This window comes from Dermochelys coriacea, chromosome 9 (assembly GCF_009764565.3).
Source record: "Dermochelys coriacea isolate rDerCor1 chromosome 9, rDerCor1.pri.v4, whole genome shotgun sequence".
NCBI lineage: Eukaryota > Metazoa > Chordata > Testudines > Dermochelyidae > Dermochelys > Dermochelys coriacea.
The window spans coordinates 87,165,182-87,190,339 of record NC_050076.1 but is presented as its reverse complement, the minus strand read 5'-3'; the positions used below and the strand labels follow the sequence as shown (position 1 = coordinate 87,190,339).

At 43.6% G+C, this 25,158-nt stretch overlaps 1 protein-coding gene across 4 annotated transcripts in view; it reads left to right on the top strand.

Annotated features, from left to right (window-relative positions):
• The window catches only part of GAB3 (GRB2 associated binding protein 3), a 121,274-nt gene extending 98,122 nt beyond the window's left edge, over positions 1-23,152 (top strand). For all 4 annotated transcript variants that reach the window (XM_038415238.2, XM_043492579.1, XM_043492578.1 and 1 more), the window contains 8 exons: positions 424-640; positions 3,199-3,674; positions 7,104-7,159; positions 8,537-8,792; positions 11,341-11,422; positions 13,308-13,410; positions 14,689-14,802; positions 15,899-23,152. In XM_038415238.2, coding sequence (XP_038271166.1) covers positions 424-640; positions 3,199-3,674; positions 7,104-7,159; positions 8,537-8,792; positions 11,341-11,422; positions 13,308-13,410; positions 14,689-14,802; positions 15,899-16,015 — 1,421 coding nt within the window. In that variant the 3' untranslated portion in view covers positions 16,016-23,152. The remainder of the gene's footprint in view (positions 1-423; positions 641-3,198; positions 3,675-7,103; positions 7,160-8,536; positions 8,793-11,340; positions 11,423-13,307; positions 13,411-14,688; positions 14,803-15,898) is intronic.
• Positions 23,153-25,158: the final 2,006 nt, after the last annotated feature.

The window sequence follows — 25,158 nt, the reverse complement described above, 5'->3', positions numbered from 1 at the left end:
CACCTGCTGAATTCCGTTTGTTACGGGCACAAACATGCATGTGTTTTAAGGCTGCCTTTCAGCGCAGATGTTGGGGTCTGTGCCCTGGCCTGGAATCCCCTGCTCACTAGTCCTGTTCACTCTTTCTAGTGAATGTCCATGCAGAGTGTTTCTGGGAAGAGTGTTTTGGCTGCTGATTTTTGGGACCCTAATGTCTCTTACTGAGTAAATACTGCATGTCTTAGAACCTTGCATGAGTTAATGTCTTGGCCTCCTTCCCCAGACACCGTTTATGGGGTAGGGAAGCAGCGTTCCCAGTCTGTATCAACACCTGGTGTGATCTGTGACTGCCCAGTGCTCTTAAGGAATGGGTGGGTGCACAGGGTGCTCGGGGGAGGAGGGCTGTGCAAACCCATCACAAGGTGCAATCCTATTACATTGCAGATTCTGTGGAGAGCCTGTCTCACACCACCTCGTCCCTCCAGCCCTCGCCAGCCGTCTCCACCCATACCTCAAGGGTCGCAGACCCCTCCTCCTCTGTAGGCAGTGCCACCACTGATGCCTCTGCTTCTGAAGAGACCAGGAGTGAGTCGGAGTCAGTCTTCCTCCCTGATTACCTCTTCCTATCAAACTGCGAGACGGGCAAGTTCAGTCATATCAGGTAAACCGCATGCTGTGCTCTAAAGCCATTTTGCAGTTGATATGTCCCTCTGCCAATGAGCCACATCCTCCATTCCTGCACTGGACACTGGCAGAGATGGGGGCAAAGGGGCTTTATTCCACCTTTGTGCCTTCCGTATTCATGTTGCCATGGCCCTGTGCAGCCCCAAGCACAGGTTAGAGCAGCCCTGAGGCTGATTTAACTTACACTGGGCTACCACAGCTGTATAGGGGCCTTTCTGCAGGTGAGACTAGCTGGAGTGCAGCATATTCCAGCCATGACCCTTTCCTCCCAACATCCCCCTTGTGCGCTGCAAGAGAGTGAGGAGTGGGGCTTTAGCACTGGCTCTGCACCCCCCGGGTGCTCTGTTGCACCAAAGAAATTCCCTTGGGGCTGGTTACAGCCCTTTTACATCCTCAGAGCAGCATGCAGGGACTGCTGCACATCCAGAAATATGCTCCAGGGTTTGTATTCCCAGCAAATTGACAGTCCCCCTATACGCTTGTCCTTAGTCCCTTTGTCACCTTCCTCTAAATGGTTGAGTGAAATCTTAAAGAACCAAGAAAAGCTCAGCTTGTTCTGCCCCTTCTGGATCCAACACCACAGCATGGCATTAGGGAGGGCTGGGCTTCAGGAAATGGTACTGTGGGTTTGCTGTCCCCTGGGAGCCTGTACTGAAGCAAGGCCCAGGGGGGTGCAGCTAGAGGACCAGGTGTTCCTAGAGGTGCCATCTCTCAGACAGGATGTAAAACTGGGGTTCTGATGGTCAATGGCTTTTAAAGGGCTGGGCACTTTTCTGGAGTTCGGTTGTTAACCTCAGCGTCCAGGACACACTACAGGTGAGGTAAGAACATTCCTTCCCCCTAACTTGCCTCTGTGATTGACATGGTCCTAACTGCTGGGCACTGTTGCTTTGTGGTGTTAAACACTCACTGCATGTCTCCCTGGAAATGGTTGCTCTTCAGAGGTGGGTGACATCATTCCTATGTATAGTATGTCAAATATAGATACCCAATCTCCAGTCCTGCAGGAAGCGCTAACGGCTGTGCTTCTCCTTGGGGGCCGTGGAGGAGAAGGCCTCCTACCCCAGGCCTCAGAGTGGCAGCAGTAGTGGTGTTGTCTGGCATGTTACTCCTTCACATGCTAAAAGCCTGGTGGACCCCTGTATCTGGGGATCCATTGGCTGCCCACAGCCTGCTCCCAACCCTCTCTGTGTGCTGGGGTGCAAGGAGCCCCTGCAGAATTATCACTGTGCTGAGTCCCCTAATCCTGCCCCCCATATCTTCCAAGTGGAACCTCCTCTGTTCTTGGCAGGGGGACCCTTTCCATACCCATGGAGGAGAGGGCAGGATTTAGCCCATAATGAGCTTTTGGGCAGGTAGCATCATTCTGCCATCAGCATCCACTATGCAGTGAAAGGTGGCACAGGCCTTAGCCAAAGACCATATTCTCAATCCTTCCCTTGCTGTCCTGAAAGCTCCCACGGTTTGGGTTGGAGCATCTGCAACAAGAAATGCTGCTTGATTTATTGAAATAATGCTGTGGAGGCCACTTATCTGTAGTCTGGGTGCATAGATCCTCTTTGGCTACAATGTTGAGGTTGAAACTCCAGTAGCAATGTGACCCAAGAATTGTCTTCCCTTTTCATGTACACTACCCGTCACTTTGACAGAAAGGTCAAAACTCCCATTGACTTCAGTGGGAACAGGATCAGACCCTAGCTGGCATCATGGCTGCTACTATAGACTGTTATCTGGCTGGACAAGGATTTAATAAATAGGAAGGAAAAGTGAATGACATAGGTTACTCTGAGCTGTACCCCCAAAGTGCATTCTGTCCCCTTGATGAGCATGTACATAACATCATTTAAGACTTTCGGCATACATCCAAAGCCCAGAACCCCAGTCCAGGTGCCAGGAAGATGTCTGGGGTAGACTATACAAAATGCCTCATGCAATCTCCCCTATCCTGATAAAGGTGGAAGGGAGATTCCTCACAGCAATGGATCTTCTGTTTCCACCCTGGTTTCCCCAACATGCTGCCACACGCTGAGTTCAATCAGATCAGGTTTCTACACCACACAGTGTGTGAGCCCGCTGCATGGCCCCCTTACGTCCAATGCCCCCTCTCTGCACAGCACCACATCCTTTGTAAAAAGAGAATTGGGCTGAATCTGCCACTCGATGGATTGGACCCTTTGTGGAAAACAGCTTCTGAAATAATGAGTAAAGATAAACACACACAGCACTTCCATGGTGGGTGCTTACAATGGGTGAATGAAATTAAATGATCAATATGCATTTTCAAAAGTGGGATAGAAAAGCATGAGGCTGGTCTCAAGAACTGACTTAAATCTGGTGAGACTGGATTTTGAATTTAAAAACACAGAAAAGAAAATTTTATGAAGCAGTTGAAGCCTTGGGTTGGTTGTGTTATGGTGGACCAGTGGGTATGTATGTATACCTCTCATATAGTGTGAACTCATTGGAGTACATACTAGTTCACTTGCAACAGTGGTAGAACGAAGATATAGAATTTGGTCTTTGTCTTCTATCCAGATGTGACAGCTGGTCAAATTCCGACAGATCCCTGGAGCAGACCTCATCAGATGACGTTTTTGTTGATGCCTTGCAGTCTCAACCCTCCCTTCACGTACAGCCATCTGGCAATGGCATCGTGCACCAGGATGGGGGCCAGCCAGTGAATCATGGGATTCTGCCCAGAAGCATAGACGCTAGCGGGCCATTCAGTGACGTCTCCTCCTCCTCTCCGCTCTCAGGGCCTCCTTTAACACCAACCTTTCAGATTGATAAAAGCCAAGCCGCGCTGCCCTATGGCGTAACCGAACTGGATATTTTATCTAACACGCCACCACCCCGGCCACCCAAACCAACCCATTTCTCAGACCGGAGCGGGGAGGAGCCATCCAATGGGGCTCTTCAGAATGGACACGGCGGGATCTGCGGGGCTCAGATTGCCTTGGTGCCAAGAAGAATCTCCTTGTCCAGTTTGGATAACGTGCGGCACTGGAAAGGTAACTCTTCCCTTCCCCTACTGAGCTACTGTGCCATGACAGTGCGATCACCTCTAAAGAGGTTCTTGTGTCTAAAGCCAAGCTAACACCTTTGTGAGTGTGCACAGGGTCCTGCTCTGCATGAAGTGGGATCTGAGTGGCAGTGGTTAGAGGTTGTGCTGCCCAATGAGAGTGAAGGAGTGGGAGGCAAAACTTATGTGTTCTCCTCCTGGTTCTGTGAGCTCCTGAGTCACCCTGGGTGAGCCCTGAATGCAGTGGCCAGATTTTCAGCTCCGCTTGAGACCTGGGTGCTAAGCTCTTTCGAAAATCTTGCCATTGCCTTCAGGTACCTAAATAGGAGCTGAGAACTTTTGAAACTCGGGCTTTTCTATGCCTTAGTATCCCCAACTTCTAGGGCCACTGTGCAGCTCAGTCAGTTACTGACAGCTGATTTATAAATGCCACGTATCATTGTAACATGGGGTCAGAAATGGTATCCCTCAGCTACATACAGCAGCACCTGTATGTGGAATTAACAGGGTAAGTACCAGTCAACAGACAGCTGTGATCTCCCCGAATGTGACAATTTGTGAGTTTGTGTGTTGTTGTTAATTTTTAACACACACACACACACACACACACACACACACACACACACACACACACACACACACACACACACACACACACACACACACACACACTAGGCCTACATGTCAGTCAATTCCAAGCTCAAACTTCCACTTAACATGGCTCTTGGAATTTTTTTCATCCTTAGATGAGTCAAAATTCAGGCTTTCTCGAGTTAAGTGCCCCTTTAAGTGCAGTATCTCTGCTGGTGCTGCTGCTGCAGGCAGTACGCCCCATGGAAGAAGGATGTTTCTTAGCACGTAGAGAGCAAAGGACTGGAAGACAGGAAGAAGCTGGCGATGGGACATAATCCCAGATGAACCAGTGACGCCCAGTGTGATATTAAGCGAATCAGTTGATGTCCCTGCATCTCAATAAAGCCTACCTGGAAAACTGGGGATAAAGCAGGATGCTATGCTGCATTGGAGCTGAGCGGGACAATTTCACCCGCTCTTAAGACATTGTTTAAAAAGAAAAGGAAAAAAAAACAAGAAAGAAAGTGTGAGCCATGGTACAGTGTGACACAAATACAGTTGTATTCTGCAGCATCTTAGAACAGAATAAGCAGATAAAATGTCTAGTTGGAAACTCAAATGTATTGTACAGGAGCCATAACTTTCTAAGTGGAGGCAACAACAGGTATTTATATTCAGCATTATTGATTGGCTTCCTTTATTCTGCAGTTTAAACTGTCACTCGTGCATTTTGCAGAGCCAGGGTATTTAGCTCTTATTAGAGCCAAAGCATGGAGAGTTTTGCCCAGCCTGTTTATCAGTGTTCAAGCAATTCTTGGAAGCTTTTAGAAGAAACACCCATAGCTGGAAAGAGTATTCTTAATAATCAGTTATTACTGAAAGCTGCCTGTGAAATGTTCTAGGTACTTATGGGTGTGTGGGTGTGTGTCTCACACACATACACAATCTGGCTGGAGATAGTTAATATTTCTCCGTTCTAATTTACACTGAAGAGCATTTCAGAGGATTAAGTGCCAAAATGTCATATTCTGTGAACGTGCTGCAAGGTTATCTTTGCCTGACAGGGGGCAGCAATGAATTAATAAGCATTGCTTCTTATTTTTGTACCCCAACTGCAGCTGAAGCTATTTCTGACTTTAAAATATAAAAAGTGTGAATCAAAATTGAGACATGCTTCTCACCAGTTGAGATGGTGAGGTGAGCACACCCCTGGTGAGTTGTCTGTTCGAAGGCTTTATCTACACATACAAGCTGTACTGCTTTAACTATCCCAGTATATAGGTAAAGCAGTACAACCCCCCAGTGTGAACTCAGTTGTACAAGTATAAAGATGCTTTATATCGGTGTAGCTTATGAGCAGGGAACTAATCTATGCTGGTCTAAGGCACTTTTATAGTGCTAAAATGGTATGCACACTAGAGCTTGTAGCAGTGTAACTATTTTGGTAAAAAATCACTCCCCTGATCAACACAGTTATACAAGTACAAAATCTGTGTGTAACTAAGAAAGTACAAGTAGCTAATAACAGCTGTCTAGAAAGCTGTTTATTTTGGGTACCAATGATAGTTTCTTTCAATCTTGTCATCTTTATATTGTCTATTACACTGTTATCACTACAAAAAAAAAAACACTTCCACTACAGGATAGAACTCTACTTCAAGCAGATTGTGTCATACTCCATTACATACTATTTACCCTCATGGAATTTTTTTATGATATTCCAGAGAAAAGCTCTACAAAATCTCAGTAGGGAAATGGCCCATTTCTCCATTTATAGATATTTTCTATAAAGGGAAAAGGATGGACAGTTTAAGCATAGGAAGAAAAATAAGGGTTTGAGTGGAAAGAGGCAGCCATTTGCCCTCCCACTCTCCGAGTTACCTTTTTTTTCTGTGAACAAACTCCCAAAAGCAAATGGCAATATACAGCCATAGATTTAGAGCAAAATCTTACCAAGCTAACAGAGTCTGCCACACAGTCCTGCTGCTGCTCCACAGGTACACAACCTCTGTCCACCATGCACTGGAAACAATCACATGAGTTCTGTCCAGCTGCTGATCAACACTGAATACATTTTACAACCTCTTTTACATCTGTTTTGAAAAGAAAACATATTAAGAACCAAAAAAGAAAACACAGTAAGTGTCATAAGCCAAATTTGCACTAGCAGGCATTGTGACAGAGACCTTTTCACTTGTTGGGGAGGTGGATTTATTCTAAACCACTTGTGTGTTATGATCATTCATCATTAACACACATACACATACTTCTCCTCTCATAGTGCATTCTATTATGGATTCCATCTATAAATAATTTGTACTTCCCTAGTGCCTTAGGTCTGAGGATCTCAGAGCACTTTACAAGCAATAATGAATTAAGCTTCCCAGCACCTCTTTGTGGTATAATTGTCCCCATTTTACAGATGGGGAAGTTGAGATATTGAGAAGTCCAAAGGTTATACAACAAGTTGCTGACAGAACAGGAATTAAATCTCAAATCTCCTGACTTCTTTTCCCATAGACAAGGATCTTACTCTTTATCTAGATGTGATTAGAGAAAACTCAGAATAGGTTTATAGGTGTGTGCTGACTGTTTCTTCTTTTCAATGTGCTTAAAACTAATATAGCACTATAAGTTGCCCACTCATAGAATTATAGAGAGTTACTTTTGATCTCGTATTTCATCAGGTTTTCCCATTTCAGGAAGACTAACAAGATATTTCATGAGCTTTAGAAAGTCATAATTATTTTAATGCCATATGCCTTGCTCCAGAATTGTATCCTTCAGCTTCCATTCCCCTTTTGCTTATTACATTGTTAATCACTGGTTAATCATTTTTTTTCAGCCAACATGGAAGGAAGCTCTCTCAGAAGTCGAGATAAGAGGCTTAGTTTGAATTTGGTAAGTACTCTATTTGCATATATTTAAACACTGGCACAAAACAGACTAAATCACATTAGTTGTCTTGTGACCTGATGCTCTGTTACTCCTCTCGGGTGCTCAGCACAGGAATGGAAGAGGAGGGCACAGGTGGCTTTATATCACATTTGCACCTCCGAAATCTGGAGTGTGTGGAGGCTTGTCCAGCCCCTGCTATAAGTTAGAGAAGCCTCACAGGTACCCTGGTACTAAGGTTTTTCATAGCCCCTTACGAGGTCCCTCTTAGCACGCTGGGCAGTCCCCCTCCTGACACTCCTAGAATACCTCTTCTCTCCGATCATACATCCCCTATGCTGCAGGCCTGGAGACAGAGCAGAGCAGAACATGAAGGTCAGCTCTTCACAGAGGCCCTTGCACGAAGGGGTGTTTCCTAGGGTCCATTTCCATTTTAAGGAAAGGTCACAATCGAGAATGGAGCCCATGTGTTGAAAGTTTCTGTGTCACTTTGGAGGCATGTGGGTTACCTCCTTTTGGGGGCCCGTTAACTGTCCCAACCCTCAAAATGGCCTATAATGTGTGGTTCAGTTTTTGACTGCGGAGAATTAGCTGATGCTGGTCAATGTTCCTGTGAAAACACATTAGGCAGTGACGTTCCCACCAGGTGTTCCCTGCCTCCAAGGGCTGAGCATGCTGCCTCTGCCTCACCAATCCGGGGAGCCTGAGAGCCAGAACTGGGTTCTCCCAAATGGGAAGGCCCTCTGCTGCCTTTAGGCTGCTAGGCCAGATGCAGGTTCCGTTGTCTTTGACAGACACCATGTTTTTCTCACATTTGAAATTGATCTTACCCAGTGTGTAGTCAATGCCTCTTGATATGCAACCAGCATTAACCTGCATGACACGAATCGCCGGGGTTAATCCTCAGCTATCAAATGTAATCCCTGTGCATATGTCTCTGTGCTGAGAGCTTTCACCTTTGCGAAGGAGTAACTCACCAGGTGTTATCCGTTAGATGACGGACACGTGAAAGTGCTCCTTACATTATAAGCCTCCTTTCATTTTGTGGCTCAGATTTGCTGCTGGTGTAGGCAAGTGCTCTTCCTTGGAAGTTGGTAGATTTGAACCTGCTTATGCCAACAATTCATGTATGCCCATGTTTCCAGCAATCATGGGCCTGAGCTGCCAAGTTCAGATCTGAACTTTTCCAAAGTTGGCATGGATGTCTGTCTTGGTAGTTTTAACTCCTGCCATTCCAGAAATAGGCCACCCCAAAAGTTCAGATGGGGGGGTTCAAGCGTGGGGTTTAGTTCAGACTAATTTGTAGTAGTGTACAGTCTTGCTTGATTATTGGAGTTGTTCAGCTGACTGGAATGCTCTTTCTTTTCCTTCTCCTTTCGGAAGCCGTGTCGATTCACCCCACTCTACTCTTCAGCATCAGACAATACGGAGGACAGTTACGTACCTATGCACCCCAGCACCTCTCCGCCCATCCCAGGATCAGATTGCTCACCCGATGGCTACACTCCCATGAGCCCAAGCTCAGCGACCTTTACCTTTCCTGTAGTCAACAATGACAAACTCTCCGGTCCACTGCCGGAACTTCCCACAGACCTGGAACCACCTCCAGTGAATCGAGATCTCAAGCCCCGTAGGAAATGTAAGGAATTATACCAACGTAGTAAGCAATTCAAAGCTAAGGTACATTGCTATCACTGACCACTAACTTCCGTTTCTATGGCACATACCATCCCAGGGCATCACAAGGCACTTCACACATTACAGATGCAGCCATGGATGGAAGGTGGAAGGTGGAACTTGAGGGAAAAATGGCCTTGAGGGGAAAACTTTTTTGACCAAGATCACTTGGGCAAACCTCTTATCTCATTAAAAGTGCCATGGAATTTAAAAGAACCAAGGTGGTATTCACTCTGCTGGGATGCTGAAGATCCTAGGAGAAAGATCCTAGTGCAATAACCTGCTATGTGTTGGCTGTGTTAAATTTAGGGCATCCTGAATGATATGCTTTAATCCAGTGGCCCCCAAACTGTGGAGTGTGCCCCCACTTTGGGGGAAGGAAGGGGACACGGCAGGACTCACTCTGTCCCCAGCTCTACTCCAGGTCCAGCCCCACCCCCAGCTGTGGCCTCGGCCTTGGCTCCTGGCTCCCAGGCTGGCCGCAGCTCTGCTCCGGGACCTGGCCTCAGCCCCTGGCTCCTGGCCCAACCATAGCTCCAGCCCCAGTCCCAACCACAGCCCTGGACCTGGCCTCTCATAGCCCCACTCCCAACTCCGGATCCTGACCGCAGTTTCCCGGGGTGAGGTGGGGAGGCAGACAGAAGTAATTTCCTTCCAATGGTTTGGTGAAAGGGAGAGTTTTTTCCCCATGCCACGTCCAAATCCTCTGTGATTCACACACATCTGGAGGATCCACCTGGAGACAAGATCCATCTTCGCAGAAGCCCTCTGTCTCTGCACAGCCCCATGGACCTTCTACCTCCCTGGGGGCTCCTGGAGGAATTAAGCTGCCCCTGGAATGACCCTTGGCTGGGGAGGAGAGAGTTCTACAGCACTGATGGGAAAGCATTGCACTCCTTTGCCGTGTGGGCTGGGGAGGAAGGAGAATCTGGTGGAGACCAACAGGCTCACTCCCTCTTCCCACAAATGGAGCAGAACACCAACAGAGAACCCATAGAGAGGGGCTTCCACTGGGTGAGGTGGAGGGAGGAGCATACTGTGGAAGTGGCATTTCCCATTTCCACATTCCCACAACCTTGGATCAGCAAGTGCAAGCTCACATCCCCTGTTAGAACCAGAGGGGAGTTTGGGGGCCTAAGCTCCTTAGACTACAAGTGGTTTATGTATTGGGCAAAATCCTGCTTGCCTTATTCACACGAGTATCCTTATGGGCCTGCTTTCATGATAGGATGAGCAGGATTTGGCCCATGAGTAGACAAGAGAAGAGGAAAAATCCATTTCTGTTCCCACAGCCTTCCTCAGTCTATGCCACAGGGTTCCAAAATATGTGATATTTTTATTTCACGCAGCTGAATTAAGATGTTTAATATGCACACACTCGAGTCTTATACCTCCTTGTTGGAACATCACAGGATTTGTGTGATGTTCTGGAGTGGACTGAAGTATTTTATACTCCTTCCTGAGTTAGCACCCGTGGATAAACTAAATTCCAATGGGGAACTCTTCCATCTCTCCCTCAGTGTGCGGGAGTGTTACGAAATACTTGGCATCAATGCATTTCCCCATGGAGAGATGTTCACATCACACAAAGCACCACCACACTTGGCACCCCAATGGGCAGCAACCATCTCAGAAGACAGGCCAAGGGCTGGCTGGACCTGGAGACTGAAGTAGCCCCTCCCCTATGGAGGCATCACTTGCAGACCAGGGTTCAGGCGGTGTTCATGGTCATTCTGGAAAGACTGCTCTCCAGCTGCCCATCATGTTTAGCTGCTCGTTTTAGGATCCACAGAGGACTTTAGGGCAGATTTAAATGGTCTATTTATTCCACAAGATTTCCTGCATATAATCTCGCACAAATGCTAGGCTGTATAACCTCATTTGTTACGATAGTGCCTAGGTGCCAGCCAAGAATAGGGCCTCATTGTGCTAAGCACTGTACAAACACAGGAGTAGACTGTCACTGCTTGAAGAGCTTACTGTCTAACCACACAACACAGATGCAAGGTGGTGAAGGGGTAGAGCACACAAGCAAAGTGAACAATGTGATGGCAGCAAACGGTATGTTAGTTCCAGGACTTTTTGGCGGGTGGAATGGAGAGTTTAGTTAGGAGGCGACCAGCTAACTAGGAAAGGAAGTGAGATGAGGGGAACCGGACAGGGCAGAAGAGGGTAAGAAGGGCAGGTCTGGAGTGAAGCTGAGGTGAAGAGACTGAGGGAGCTGGAGCAAACAGCCATTCAGCACAAGGCAGAGCAGGTCCAGTCAGAAATGTGGAAAGTTCTCTGAGCATCTGAAGGTTTCTGCTTTGGCTGCTTCAGCCCCTACCAGCTGAAGTTTCTGTCTGGTTCCTCTCTGCAGTTTTTTCACTAAGGCCACACTGGCGGGAGGGGAGCCACCACCTGGCTTCTGCCCCCCCCCCCAGAGTTGAGGGAGGTGTCTCCCATTTATTTATATTATTAGAGCCATTAAGAAATCCTGCTTTTACAATTCCTGTTGTACCCATTTGCAGCACGACCCCCTCCGCTGGATCTGAGAAACCTCTCCACCATCCGGGAACACGCTACCTTGACCAGGATGTGGACTGTGCCTTAGTAAGTGGATGAGAAACCCGATATTGAAACCTCCTGAAGCATAAGCATTGTGAAATGGAGTTATAAATAACTTATCACATTCCGCAAGAAATAGTTTGTTGGTAAAGTCTATAAACAAACATGCTATGCAAATTCCATGGGACTCCTTCCAGAATTTTACAGGCTTTTCCTGCCATAAAAAAAGGGCTCCTTTTAAAGACAGACACAGTGCACTCCCTTCAGACTGTGCTGTGAGAAATTCTGTGGTTTGGATCTCTTGCAAATTAGCACTATCTCAAAGCCTAAATTGTTTCTTGTGAAGCATTCTTATGTAACTTTTTAGAAGGCTGGAGCTACTCTGTTCTCTGGTACAGCTGCCATAATGTTAGGCCTCATGACTTCTAATATTTTTCCAGAGGAGAGCAGACACCTTTGTTCTAGAAGATTAATATGGCAAAGGGAAAACGAACCCAATTTAAAGGCCTGGCTGGCCTGATGATCTGGGGCTAACGTTCTGTGGTGCCATGACAAAATGGAGACTTGATTCCTGCTCCTCATTTAGTGTCACTGCAAACCAGTTGTGGGGTGGAGGGAATGCCTCGGATGACTCTCCCCAAATAATGACAAAGTATCAGTGGGCCTCAAAGCGAGTCACAGCCAGGAATTCTTAGCTGGATCAAAGCAGTGATGTGGGATGAAGCATGCTGGCATGGGGAATGGTGACAGTAAGTTCTCAGAGCTGATGGGGAAAGTTTGAAGGGCTTTGCCAGTTTCCCCTTGAAAATACCTGAGTGAGCTGAGAATTCTCACAAGCCTTCCTGTGTGGATCCTTTTAGTGCCTGGCACTTTAACAGTGGCATGCCAAACACTGCCTTTTTAGCTAACATGGCAGGTACTCAGAGGAAGGGCTTGCTATCTGGGAGAAGCTGACACAGTCTGTCAGGGCCAGGTAATCTGGTGCCAGCAATCAGAATCTTCCCCAGGCTTCCAGGTTAGCAGTTAAAATCTGGCTAACCCCTGAGGTGCTTTGTACTTGGCATATTCGACAATCCCACAAATTCAGTGCTGCCGCATGAACTTCCCTGCTAGCATGCCATGGTTAATGAACTCTGACACATTCAACTGCTGTACAAAGTCTACAGGGAAGAGGAGCATTGAGGAGTTCATTCATTGTGAACTAAATATCAAGTTTTGTGATACTAAACAAACCAAACTAGTTTAAATGACCAAATGTGCTCAGAACAAATAAAGTGAAACCCAAAGGGATAACTGTTTGGATTAAATTGTTTATGCTGTGTGAAGTACACAGCTAATCTCTGGTTAACTAGCCGTATTGGCCAAGATGCAGTAATTTAGTGATGATTTGCAGTAGGTTTGAATTACATTATACAGACTGCTTCTGACAGTTAGATTAGCAGCTAAATTTTTCTTTTAAAAGAACTGAGTTGCAGACAACTCCAAAGCACAGATAACGTGTTTGTATTGCATTCAAAGCCAGCCAAGTTGCTTTGCAGGCAGCTACAGTAGCTGATTAATTCATTTCAATCTCAGAAATGATGGTACCCATACAACAAAGTAACTGCTCCATCAGCACATATTACACAGATGAATGTCTGCCTTCATTTGCGTTCCTTGCTGGAGAATTGCTCTGATATCTCCTGCTTTCTGTCATGCCATAGCTGGCTAACTTTTACAGTGTCAGGATAAATCCCAGAAAATCCACCAGAGATGTTATTGATGTAACTGTAACATGCTTTATAGCTAAAAAACATTTTTGGATAGCCACTCCATTAAGGCTTCAGAATTGGGGTGAGTTTATTCGCCATATGGGCCATGTCAGACTTTGGCTTCTTTTCAGAGCATCTGTTAGATGCTTCACTAACCTCTCCTGTGTTTTTCTTCCTAGCAATCGAACGAGCTTTATCTCTCCAGATAGAGACGGTATTAATTCAGCAAGAATATTTGCCAATTCCGTTTCCGGAGAAGAGGAAGAAAGTTACATTCAAATGGTAATCTTCATTTTCACACAGCTATCCTTTGCTCTTTTCTGCTCTGTCACATGCCCTGAGAATTCCCAAGTTCATTTTCTAAGAAAAATGTTCAGCAGGTTTGTCCTTTGCCCTCTTTTTTAAAAAAATCAAATTGTTTTAAACTAAAGACACTGGGTCTGATTTACAAAGAGATAAGGGAAGCCTTTTTTCTGCTGTGCAGATCTCAGCTGTTCCCCCCACAAATGTTGCCGAGCAGTTCCAAGAGATCACTGGGATCAGGCATATTTACATGAGAGCTCATTAAAGGCAAAGGACAACTAAGTCCTTTCACCTTTTGCAAGGGCCCCCTGCAGAATCTCCTGGGAAATGACAGACAATCTTCAGTGCACTTCCTAAAGGAACTCACACAATGTTGTATAGAAAGAGAACTCCTATTAAAGTCTTAGTTGCATTAACCCTACTTCCCATTACATAAAACAAAAACATTGTGGCTTCCTTTTCTTCATTAATTCTTTGGCCATATCTAGAAATAGGCCAGAACCTAATCCCCTTCGAATTTCAGATGGGGATTGATCTAGGATGCCTAGATCTGAGCCAGCTCTGTCAGATTTGGTTCCAAATCTAAAGTCCGAAGGGACCAGCTTTCCACTTCCAGTTTGGGAATGATTGCACAAAGAGTTTACACAGTTGGCCGCTCCAAACAGAAATCTTACCCCCTCGCTCCAGAATAAACTTGAAGCTGATCTAAACCTACACAATAGCTACTCAGATCAGCTCTAGTCCTAATCACACTCCAATTGTATTGTTCAAAAAGCTAAAACCTTTAACATGTTTGTGATCGTCTGTGACTCTCCATTTTGATACGCAATTGCCAGAGATGAACCAGAACCAGAACCATTTATCCATACCCCCAGAACTTTGATGGCTTAGATGAAATGGGATCCAGATGTTAAACTATCCCAGGTTTTGGTTTTGCAAAACAAAATCCTTATTGATGTTTTGCTAAACCTGAATGAAAATCACCCCCGCCCCATTTTGCCCATATTAATGTAATTACCCCAAATCAGAGTTCCTGAATTTCTTTGTACAATCACATAATTAGACATAGTTAGGATCTTGCAATTAGTTGAAGCATGCAACCCTTGACATACTATACAAATGATGGGGGCCAGAGCTCTCTTTCTTTGCTTACTGCTGGATTAGGAATAATACTAAACAGTCTGGTCTTTTTCCTTTTAGGATCATGATTTAAGGGTTTTGAATTACTCATTAAAAGTTTCTCTTATTCCACAACAGGAGCACAGCCAGGCAACATCTCCATGCAGTGGTGCTTTCCCATGGTCAAGGAAGTCCAATCTTGATTACTTAGCATTGGATTTTAATTCCGCTTCCCCATCCCCTGTACAGAAGGTAAGAATCATTTATGCAAATACCACCCTTTTTTGTACATCCTGGTGTGTCTCTCTGATGGAGGCAAACAGACAGAGATTCTCGCTTCTGAGTATCCTCAGTACAATGAAATCCATCATGCTTTTCCAGCTGATTGCATTCATAACAAGCTCAACATGAACATACTGGTAACGTGATAAAACCACAATTAAAGTTATGACAGTGGTACCAGTATCATGCCTTAATGTGATTCCATTCACATTAGGCATAATGGCTCCACTGGAATGTACAGGAGTAAGAACATATGGGCAAATTTGTAGGTGCTTGAAGGAATTCTGCAAGCTCTTTTTTCATTCTCAAAAGAGACAGTTTCCCACAAAACTTTCCTGCCAATTTTCCCACAAATCCCATCTGCAGTAATTTTCTGTGATGTGAGTATGACAAAGTAACTTTCTGTGACGTGAGTATGAGCAGGGTCACAGGAAGACATGATATGAGATCTTGTAACAAGGCAAAAATATTTATTAATATTATCTATGTCATTGCAGAAGTGTCTTAGATTCTTTAGACACAGTCTGAAGATAAGATCCCTGCTCCAAAGAAATAACAAATTAAGTAGACAATGATGGAAAAAGAAAGAATACAATGAAAAGCAAATAAATTTACTATAAAGTGTATAGACTTGATAGTTTGCTGAGTTTTTGTTTTACATCATTTCAATCATCAGTTTTGTTAATATTCATTTGGGGGGATTGACTTGAGGTTTCTAGGCCTCCTTTAATTTAAACCCTCTTATGGTTAAAATTCATGCAGGTCATCAGTGTAGCAGGATCTTACTAAAGGCAAGAGAATACTTATCCTTGCTCTGGGATGGAGTTAGCCCATACAGCGCGTTTCCATATCTCACTATGCTGGGCAGAGTGACAAGGTGACAGATGGATAATTCTATGTAAAGCAAATGGCAAAGCAATGCTCTTGTCAGCTGATGTCACTGTAACTTCAAGCTGAAATGAAATAACCAGGAAAGAAAGAAAAGGAGGAATAGAAAACAAAACCAGTTTTACTAGCATCCATGTTCTCTCTAATATAAAACAATTGTTCTTCCTCTGTCCTACAGAAACCTTTTCTCTCGGAAGAGCAGAGAGTAGACTATGTCCAGGTAGATGAACAGAAGACTCAAGCCCTACAGAACACTAAACAGGAATGGACAGATGTGAGGCAATCTAAAGTTTAAAGGAGGAAGGATTGGGGTTTGGTTTTTTGCACTGGAACAACATTGTTAACCAAACAGCTGTAACAGCAGAGTTCAAAGGCAGACAGAGTGTAAGAACCTGGTGGTGTCTAGAGGAATCACATTTTTAAGGGAAAACCTTCAAGTTCAGCTGGAAATAGTATGTTGAATGAGTGGTTTATAGGATTATTAAAGTAACACATTAATCTTCTTTGCCACCCCTTGCAAGCAAGTTACATGGTACAGTTTTATGGCCTGATTGCGGGAGCCATACATTTAATGGTAACAAATGCCACTACATGTTGCATTTATCTATTTAACCCCGCCTTCTCCCTGTATTATGTAACTCCTTGTTGCTAAGGCTGTTTTTTGATATTCTACAAATACTGCAGGTGCTAAGGCTGCTTATAGCTGCTGGTATCCGATAGGTGTTGATGACTAATCGACCAAGGGCTAAAATACTGAAATAATAAAAAGCAGAACTTTTTAAGAGAGAGAGAGAGAGAGAGAGAGAGTGCTTAAGCAAACAGAATTTTGGAGAATATTTTTCCCCCAGATATAATGTCTGACTTTGAGTGACACTGTTAGAGACTATAAATAGGTCTTTGCACTGATGGAACTGGAATGCGTGGTAGTCAGCACCCCGACTGACGTTCATCATATTGAATTTCTTCTTTCTGTTGCGGTTCACGTCATCACCTTTTCCGTCCAATTGCTCCTGATGTTTTCTCTCTGGTGTGAGGACTTTCTTCAGCACAACACGGCAGCTCCTCTGACAGGAAGCTGTTGACACACAATTCTTCGCTGGCCAAAAAATAAAAAAAGGAAGCTGTGCGTGAGCCTGTTTCTACAAGCCTTGGAAAGGTTGGCAAAATATCAAGCATGTTTTTGTCTGAACTGCAAAAGAAGAAATGCAAACAAAATTCCTGATAACGGTGATTGACCCGAGCGTTTTGTTAGCCTCATCCTAGCAAAATAGGTAATTAGGAAACACAGTATTAGTTGGGCACTCAGGTAATAATGAGGGAAGGAGCATTGTTAGGCGAGCAACTCTGCCTTGTAAAACAGCCACTTAATGCACTTCAGCGATGTGAAGACCTGTATTCAGGAAGCTTATTTCCTTTAGTATTTCTTATGGGGACAATCTCAGGATCAGATAAATGTATGTTTTATAATGTATTTAACTTTATTAGTTTGCTAAAAATCCTTAGTTCAAGATGTGCACAGGAAGTTCAAATCAAGAAAATGCAGCACCCTTCAGTTATCTCATTGAGTTCAGTCTTCAAGTCTTTACTTATGCAAGAGATCCCACTGGTTTTACTGGGACCACTCTGTGAGCAAGGACCTCAGAATCAGGAGCTTTATGAAGGATTTTCCTTCATGCTGGATCCAAACTCACATTCCTCCTCATACCTGCTGATATCACACTATGTTACTGTAAATTATTGACATCCAAAAAATGCTGAATTACCAAACTGGGATTAGAAAAAAATGTTGTTTATGTCAAAGAAATGACTCTGATGTCCTTTCAAGCTTCTGTCTTATGTTTCATGCATCCCTCCTTTTGTATTATTGTCACACATTTGGGCCCATAGGAAGGTTGAAAGCGATGACTACCTGATTCTCACTGTACCGCTAGTAGAGGGCAGCTTAGTTGATGGAAACATCATTTTCTCCTACCTCAAGATAGCTGAAGTGTTTGCAGTTCTTGCTGCTTCATCAGAGCAAAACACATTTGTGACTCTGTGATGAATGTTTGCTCAGTTTTGCTAGTGAGAAAGACAGGGTTTACCTCTGCATTTATTGACTCAGAGGCAAATCACACACCCTGGTCTGCAGGCACCGAGTGTCATGGATTAGAGCTGATTGGACAATAGGGTGTTTCTGCCTTTTGCAGAAAAGGTTGACTTTTTGTTCCCCCCCCCCAAAAAAAATTGGCTGAAAAATGCCAATTTTGGCCAGAAAGATATAGACGAAAGCTCAATATTTTCTGCAGAAAGCACGCTTCTAGTGAAAATTTTAATTTTGTTGAAAAACCAATTTTCTGTTGATAAACAAGTTAGAAAGAGGGAAATCTTCAACCATCTTTATCCTGCATGCAGTTTTTCTGCATGAGAGGCAGTATTCAGGGAGCCTGCCTGTGCTCAGTGGTACAGAGCACACCTCTGTGGAGGCTGGCACAGATCCGAAGTACCACCCCGACAAAGAGGTTTGCCTTCCTGCCCAAAAGCATTCCCTTTATTTTGATGAGGTAGGCAAGATATCAGCCTGTGTCTATTGGGCTATGCCAGTGTTTCCCAAACTTGGGACACCGCTTGTTCAGGGAAAGCCCCTAGCGGGCAGGGCTGGTTTGTTTACCTGCCGCCTCTGCAGGTTCAGCCGATCGCGGCTCCCACTGGCCGCGGTTCGCCACTTCAGGACAATGGGGGCTGCGGGAAGCAGCGGACGGTACATCCCTTGGGAAACGCTGGGCTATCCAAATGGTCAGTCGCTGAATGTGCTTTGTGCATACTGAAGTACTGACAAGGAAATACAAGACAAGGTGAGCTTTACAGCAAAAGAACAGCACGCTTAGGAGCAGTGAGAGGTACAAATCAAACCAGGTGCTACCCTGGAAGTGGGAATGAAATTACATTACACTGTCCTGGCCCCCAAATGCTTAGTGATAGCAAGATAGCTTCTCAGTCATTTTAAAGTAAAACTTTAATAAAAAACATTCTGTGTTTTACTGGAATATGTTCTTCCATGATGTAAAAAAATACTCTGGAGCAGAAAAATACAAAGTCAAAAGTTTTAAAGAAAAATAGAGGGGGATGTTTTCCCCCACTATTCTTACTTCTTTGAAATATTTAAACTTTGGCAGATGCACTGAAGGGTCATTGAGGAGTCTAGAAAGTGTCTTCTCTGTCAATTTTCAGAGTAGCAGCTGTCTTAGATTGTATCTGAAAAAAGAACAGGAGTACTTGTGGCACCTTAGAGACTAACAAATTTATTAGAGCATAAGCTTTCGTGGCTACAGCTCACTTCATCAGATGCATAGAATGGAACATATAGTAAGAAGATATATACACATACAGAGAAAGTGGAAGTTGCTATACAAACTGTAAGAGGCTCATTAATTAATATGAGCTATTATCAGCAGGAGAAAAAAACTTCCATCCCACCATCAACTTCAGCCTAGACCAATCCACAGAAGCAGTCCATTTCCTGGACACTACTATGCTAATAAGTGATGGTCACATAAACACCACCCTATACTGGAAACCTACTGACCGCTATACTTACCTACATGCCTCTAGCTTTCATCCAGACCACACCTACATTATCCATTGTCTACAGCCAAGCTCTAAGATACAACCTCATTTGCTCCAATCCCTCAGACAGAGACAAACACTTACAAGATCTCTATCAAGCGTTCTTACAACTACAATACCCACCTGCTGAAGTGAAGAAACAGATTGACAAAGCCAAGAGTACCCAGAAGTCACCTACTACAGGACAGGCCCAACAAAGAAAATAACAGAACGCCACTAGCTGTCACCTTCAGCCCGCAACTAAAACCTCTCCAACGCATCATCAAAGATCTACAACCTATCCTGAAAAATGATCCCTCACTCTCACAGATCTTGAGAGACAGACCAGTCCTCACTTACAAACAGCCCCCCAACCTGAAGCAAATACTCTCCAGCAACCACACACCACACAACAAAAACACTAACCCAGGAACCTATCCTTGCAAAAAAGCCCGATGCAAACTCTGTCCACATATTTATTCAAGTGACACCATCATAGGACCTAATCACATTAGCCACGCCATCAGGGGCTCGTTCACCTGCACATCTATCAATGTGATATATGCCATCATGTGCCAACAATGCCCCTCTGCCATGTACATTGGCCAAATCGGACAGTCTCTATGCAAAAGAATAAATGGACACAAATCTGACATCAGGAATCATAACATTCAAAAACTGGTAGGAGAACACTTCAACCTCTCTAGCCACTCAGTAAAAGACTTAAGGGTGGCAATTTTGCAACAGAAAAGCTTCAAAAACAGACTCCAACAAGAAACTGCTGAGCTTGAATTAATATGCAAATTAGATACCATTAACTTTTTGAATAGAGACTGGGAGTGGCTGGGTCATTACACATATTGAATCTGTTTCCCCATGTTAAGTATCCTCACACCTTCTTGTCAACTGTTGAAATGGGCCATCTTGATTATCGCTACAAAAGTTTTTTTCTCCTGCTGATAATAGCTCATCTTAATTAATTAGCCTGTTACAGTTTGTATGGCAACTTCCACCTCTGTATTTGTATATATACAGTATCTTCTTACTGTATGTTCCATTCTATACATCCGATGAAGTGGGCTGAAGCCCATGAAAGCTTATGCTCTAATAAATTAGTTAGCCTCTAAGGTGCCACAGGTACTCCTGTTCTTTTTTCCGTCAGTGTTTCTGAGAGATGGGCCCCAACCATAAACCTGGATCTGAATATCCCTGAGTGTGGGTCTATATCTAGTGTCTATATCTAGTATCTCCTGCCTGCCACTGGCATCACTGACCCTGAAGGCCATGCTGCTTTTAACCTTCACTTTTTATCCAGAAACTAACTTTTTCCCCCATGATCCAGTGTAGCAATCCATTTCCCTCTGATATATCTGGTAACTCTCATCGGCATTAACATGTGGGTATAATGTGGGGAAATGCAAGCAACTGAGTTTGGGTTTTGGTGAAAGTTAAAAGCAATGCTGACCGCACCTTGATCACAATGAAACGTGTTTTTGCAAACAACTGGGTTTTTCCTTCTTACTCAAACGGAGAATTCCACAATGTGACAAATAACAGCGTTATTTTCCAGTACACTTGTGTATTAACCTGTTATTGTTCAAAGTTTCAATCTGAATACAACTGCGCCCCCTTGTAGATCAGCTATTCCACCTGTTAGGTAGTTGTAATTACTATGGCATTACAGTGTGTTATTGTGGCATCAGAACTCTTGGCATCACTATGACCTAACAGCAGGAGAAAAAGTATATTACAGTGAAAGCAGGAACCCATATTTACTTTAACACACTCATCACTGACCCTCAGCCAAAGAAGAGGGGGAAATGAAAAGCACCTGGAAATGGATTTAGCTTTTAACAGTGACACATCTGAAAACATTACCTAGTCTGAGAATCCTTCTTTAGTACTAGTTATGGAATCAGCCAAACCGCAGCTTACTGAAGCACAGAATGTATCCTTCCTTAAGTGAGGGCTAATTCTTTATTATTTTGTTATTTTTATTTATTTATTTTAAAAAAATAAAGAATACAGATGAAGAGGGAGGTGTGGCCCTCGGAGGGGCAATCTAGCTAACAGCAGCTGGGGCTGTAGTTTCTTTTTAAATTATCTTTTGGGGGGAATCTGCTGAAGGCATGGTCCAGCACATGTCCTTCAGCAGTGCCTTATCCAACCACTGTATTTTTTTTTATTTAAGCCAGAGGGGAGCATTAGACAACCCCAATACTTTTGTTTAATTATAAATGTAGCTTGGTTCAACAGAGCATTCAGATGAAATTCAGTAGCATGGCAAAGTGAAAAGTAAACAAGCAAAGTGGTTTTAGTCCATGTGCTTCTCATGAGAGATCCACGTGGTTGGAATGTTATGTTGATCAGTTGTATTTTTCCAAGCAATTGGACACAGCAGATTTATGAGCGAGAGCATTAATGTCTACTCATCGGAAAAAGGAAAACTGTTTCCCCTGGTGACTTCCTTTGCCTAAGAGTGCTATCCCTTAAAGAGGCAGGATCCCTTCTAATCAGCCACATGGTGCTCTGAAGAATCTGCCATCCTATTTGTAAATCTTTGTTAGCGTGAGCTGATCTGCCTCTGTGAATAGCAGGCTGGACCATACAATTCTAACTCTTTAATTCAGGTATTTGGGCCAAACCCCGCTGTTTTTACTTAGGCAGAACTTCCACTGACCTCAGTAGAGACTGCAGATTTGAACTATTGTTTCTCAATTTCTGTGAGTATGTCTGCACTGCAGCTGGGAGGTGGGATTATTAGTGTGGGCAGACAGACTCACGCTAGCTTGTTAAAATAGCAGTGTGAAACTGACAGCGGCTCCGGCTAGTCATCTGAACTCAGAACCCCGGGGCAAATGGGCTTGGACTTGGGCAGCTAGCCTGAGGTGCTGCCCATGCCGCAACATCCACGCTGCTATTTTTAGAGTGCTGGCTCAAGCTGAGCTAGCACAAGTCATTCTGCCTTTGCTGGGAATCACACCTCCCAGCTGCAGCATAGACATCCCCTGTATGCTACAATACAATACGGTGCTAATTCAACAAAGCACTTGAGCCCCTGCTTAATCACATGCTTAAGGCCCTTGCTGAGCAGGGAGGGATTTAAGTACTTGCTTAAAATTAAGCACATGCTTAAATTCTTTCCTGTGTGGGGCTTAAGCCATATTCTGCAGTCTATATTATTTGAGCAAGGATTTGCAGGACCCCAGGACTCTTTTGCTCAGAAGGATAAAATATATTTTTCACTTATTTCTAAGGCCACCATCACATGCAACAGCATTAATTACATTAGAGGCAGAAATGATTGCATTATAACTGAAAAATCTCAACATGTTTCTAACTCAAGAGCAGTGTTTTCAATCAGTTCACTTCAGCCAGGGGTAGAGCTCCCTCTCTTCATTGTTGCTAGTGCTGTAATAGATGTGGGTTTGGGAACTGCATTCATTTTAAATAATTCAGTGGCTTAGGAATTAAAAGACCATCAGATGCTGTGATCAGAATGAAGTGCAGGGCAATGCCTTTTCTTTGTTCCCCTGTTCTGCAGAATTCCTCAGGTTAAAAAAAAAAAGTCACCAAAATAACAGACATTTTTCAATTTCAAAGCCAGAGTATTTGTTGTTCAAATAAAAATAAATAAATAAGTGAAGTCTTGTGCAAACAAAGCATTACACTTTGTACATGTAAATCTTTGGAAAAGCATTAAAACAGTCATCTCTGGTATGAAGGATTAAAAGTCATTAAACAGAGGAGAGCGACTCTGTCTTCCTGCTGTTTCATTGTGATGTTTGTTGTATATATTTGCACATTAAACTGTGTTCCTTTTTTTCTAATAAACTAAGATAAAATTAATCTTGATCTTTAGTGATTTTGATTATCTAGACTGCTCACAGAAATATCCCCCTTCCACTTTTTCTATTCATTCTCTTAAACACTCTTTCTTCCTGTTAGCATGTGAAAGGTTCATGGTAAATTCCATTTATGCATCTTCTGTCTACAAACTGATTTTGTGCAACAACTGATCAGAAATATCATTTGCGGGTGGTTTGGGATGTGTCAGTTGGGAGAGAGAGAGAGGCAGAAGTGGTGGTGGGTAGGTCCTAGGTCTAATCCTGGCTCCAGCACTGACTTCTCTTGGTGACCGTGGGTAAGTCACTTTGGCCCAGATTCTCAACATTATTTAGGCAGCTAACTCCCACTGAAATCAGTGGGAGTTAAGCACTTAAACACCTTTAATTCCTATTGATTTCAGTGGGAGTTAGGTGCCCAAATACCTTTGAGGCTCTGGGCCATAGCCTCTCAGCCTCAGTTTCTGCACCTTTAACATGTGAATAATACTGACCAAACAGGGGTGTTGCGCACACAAATTAATCGCTTGTAAATGCTTTGAAGTTAAAGTGAAGCATGTGCTTTGCTGGATCCCAGCCTAAATAGAAAGTTATTATTTGGTTATTATTTGGGCTGATCTTGCAATCGATAGACGCTCAGCACTCCTGTTTGATTTTAATGGGATTTCCACACACAAAATGCTGGCAAGATTGGGACCATTGTAACATGCATATCTCAGGAGCACTGAGTCTAAAACAGGATAAGTCCAAGCGTCCCAACATTAGTATCCCTTTTAGATATTCACAAGTGATGAGAAGTTTTGGAAAATATTTTACTGGCTACTTAGAGCTCCTGTTATTTTGAGAACTGTAGGTCCTTGCTAGATACCCACTCTGCTGTTGATAAGAGTGATGGACTATGAGAGCTGAGAGTGATGTTGATGAAAACTCAGGTACGTGTGCCAAGGAGTGGTCTAAACAGTTATCAAACTGAATTTATTGGGCCCCATAAGGGGGTAATTGGTGACATTCTCTGGTCTGTGTTACCTAGCAGGGCAGACTAGATAATCTAATGGGCTCTTCAGGCCTTAAACATCTCTGAATTTGAATCTATGAATAAACATTAGGAGAAAAGTGCTGTTGGGCTGGTACCAAACTCCAGAAACTATTTATTAACCCAGGAATGTACTACCTACTGCATAAAGTCAGTGCTGATAAGTGACGCAGAGAGAAGTTGATTGCTAGTCACCGATCAAAAGTCTCACACAGCTGGACTTATACACAGATTTGGTAAAGATTAGCCACCTTTCTTTACCGACATTTTTGCAGTTCCAAAACACCCTTTACAAATGTGCTGAAGAACAAAGACGGACAGTGAACTGCTGGGTTATCAAATTCAGGTTATTTTTGCACAGTGCAAACCTTCCTCCATTCCCATGCGCATCCAATGTCATATAACAAGCAAAAAGGTGGAGATGCTATGACTTGCTTGGAAATGCTTTATCCCCCTTCATTGATTTATTACGAAACAGTTTTTCCTCTTCACTTTGAAGAACTGAATCCAAAGGCTTGTTCAACACACAGTTTTTGTACCGATTTAACTATGTTCATGTTAGGGCTGTGATTTTTTTATTTGTTATTTATTTATTTTATTACTGAAATAGTTACATCAGTACAGCCCCTAGTGTGGATACAGTTATAACAGTATAAAGGTGCCTTATATTACTACAGCTTATTCCCCTATAACTGTGTCCACACTAAGCATTGTACCAATGTAACTACACCAGTTTCATACCAGTATAGCTAAAGCACCACAAAAACTGTGTTTTGACAAGTCCTAAGATAAGCTTTCTTTTTCAAAGAGAGTCCAAAGCAGCCCTGCCAGTTATTCAGAACAGACAGTATAGAAGGTCTATTGATAAATCTCAGGCAGTCATATTTAGGGGAATTCATCTATGTGTGTCTCAGTAGTGCCACATCTAGACATTTAAAAAAAGAAGTCTGGTAATGCTGCAACCTATGTTTCAAA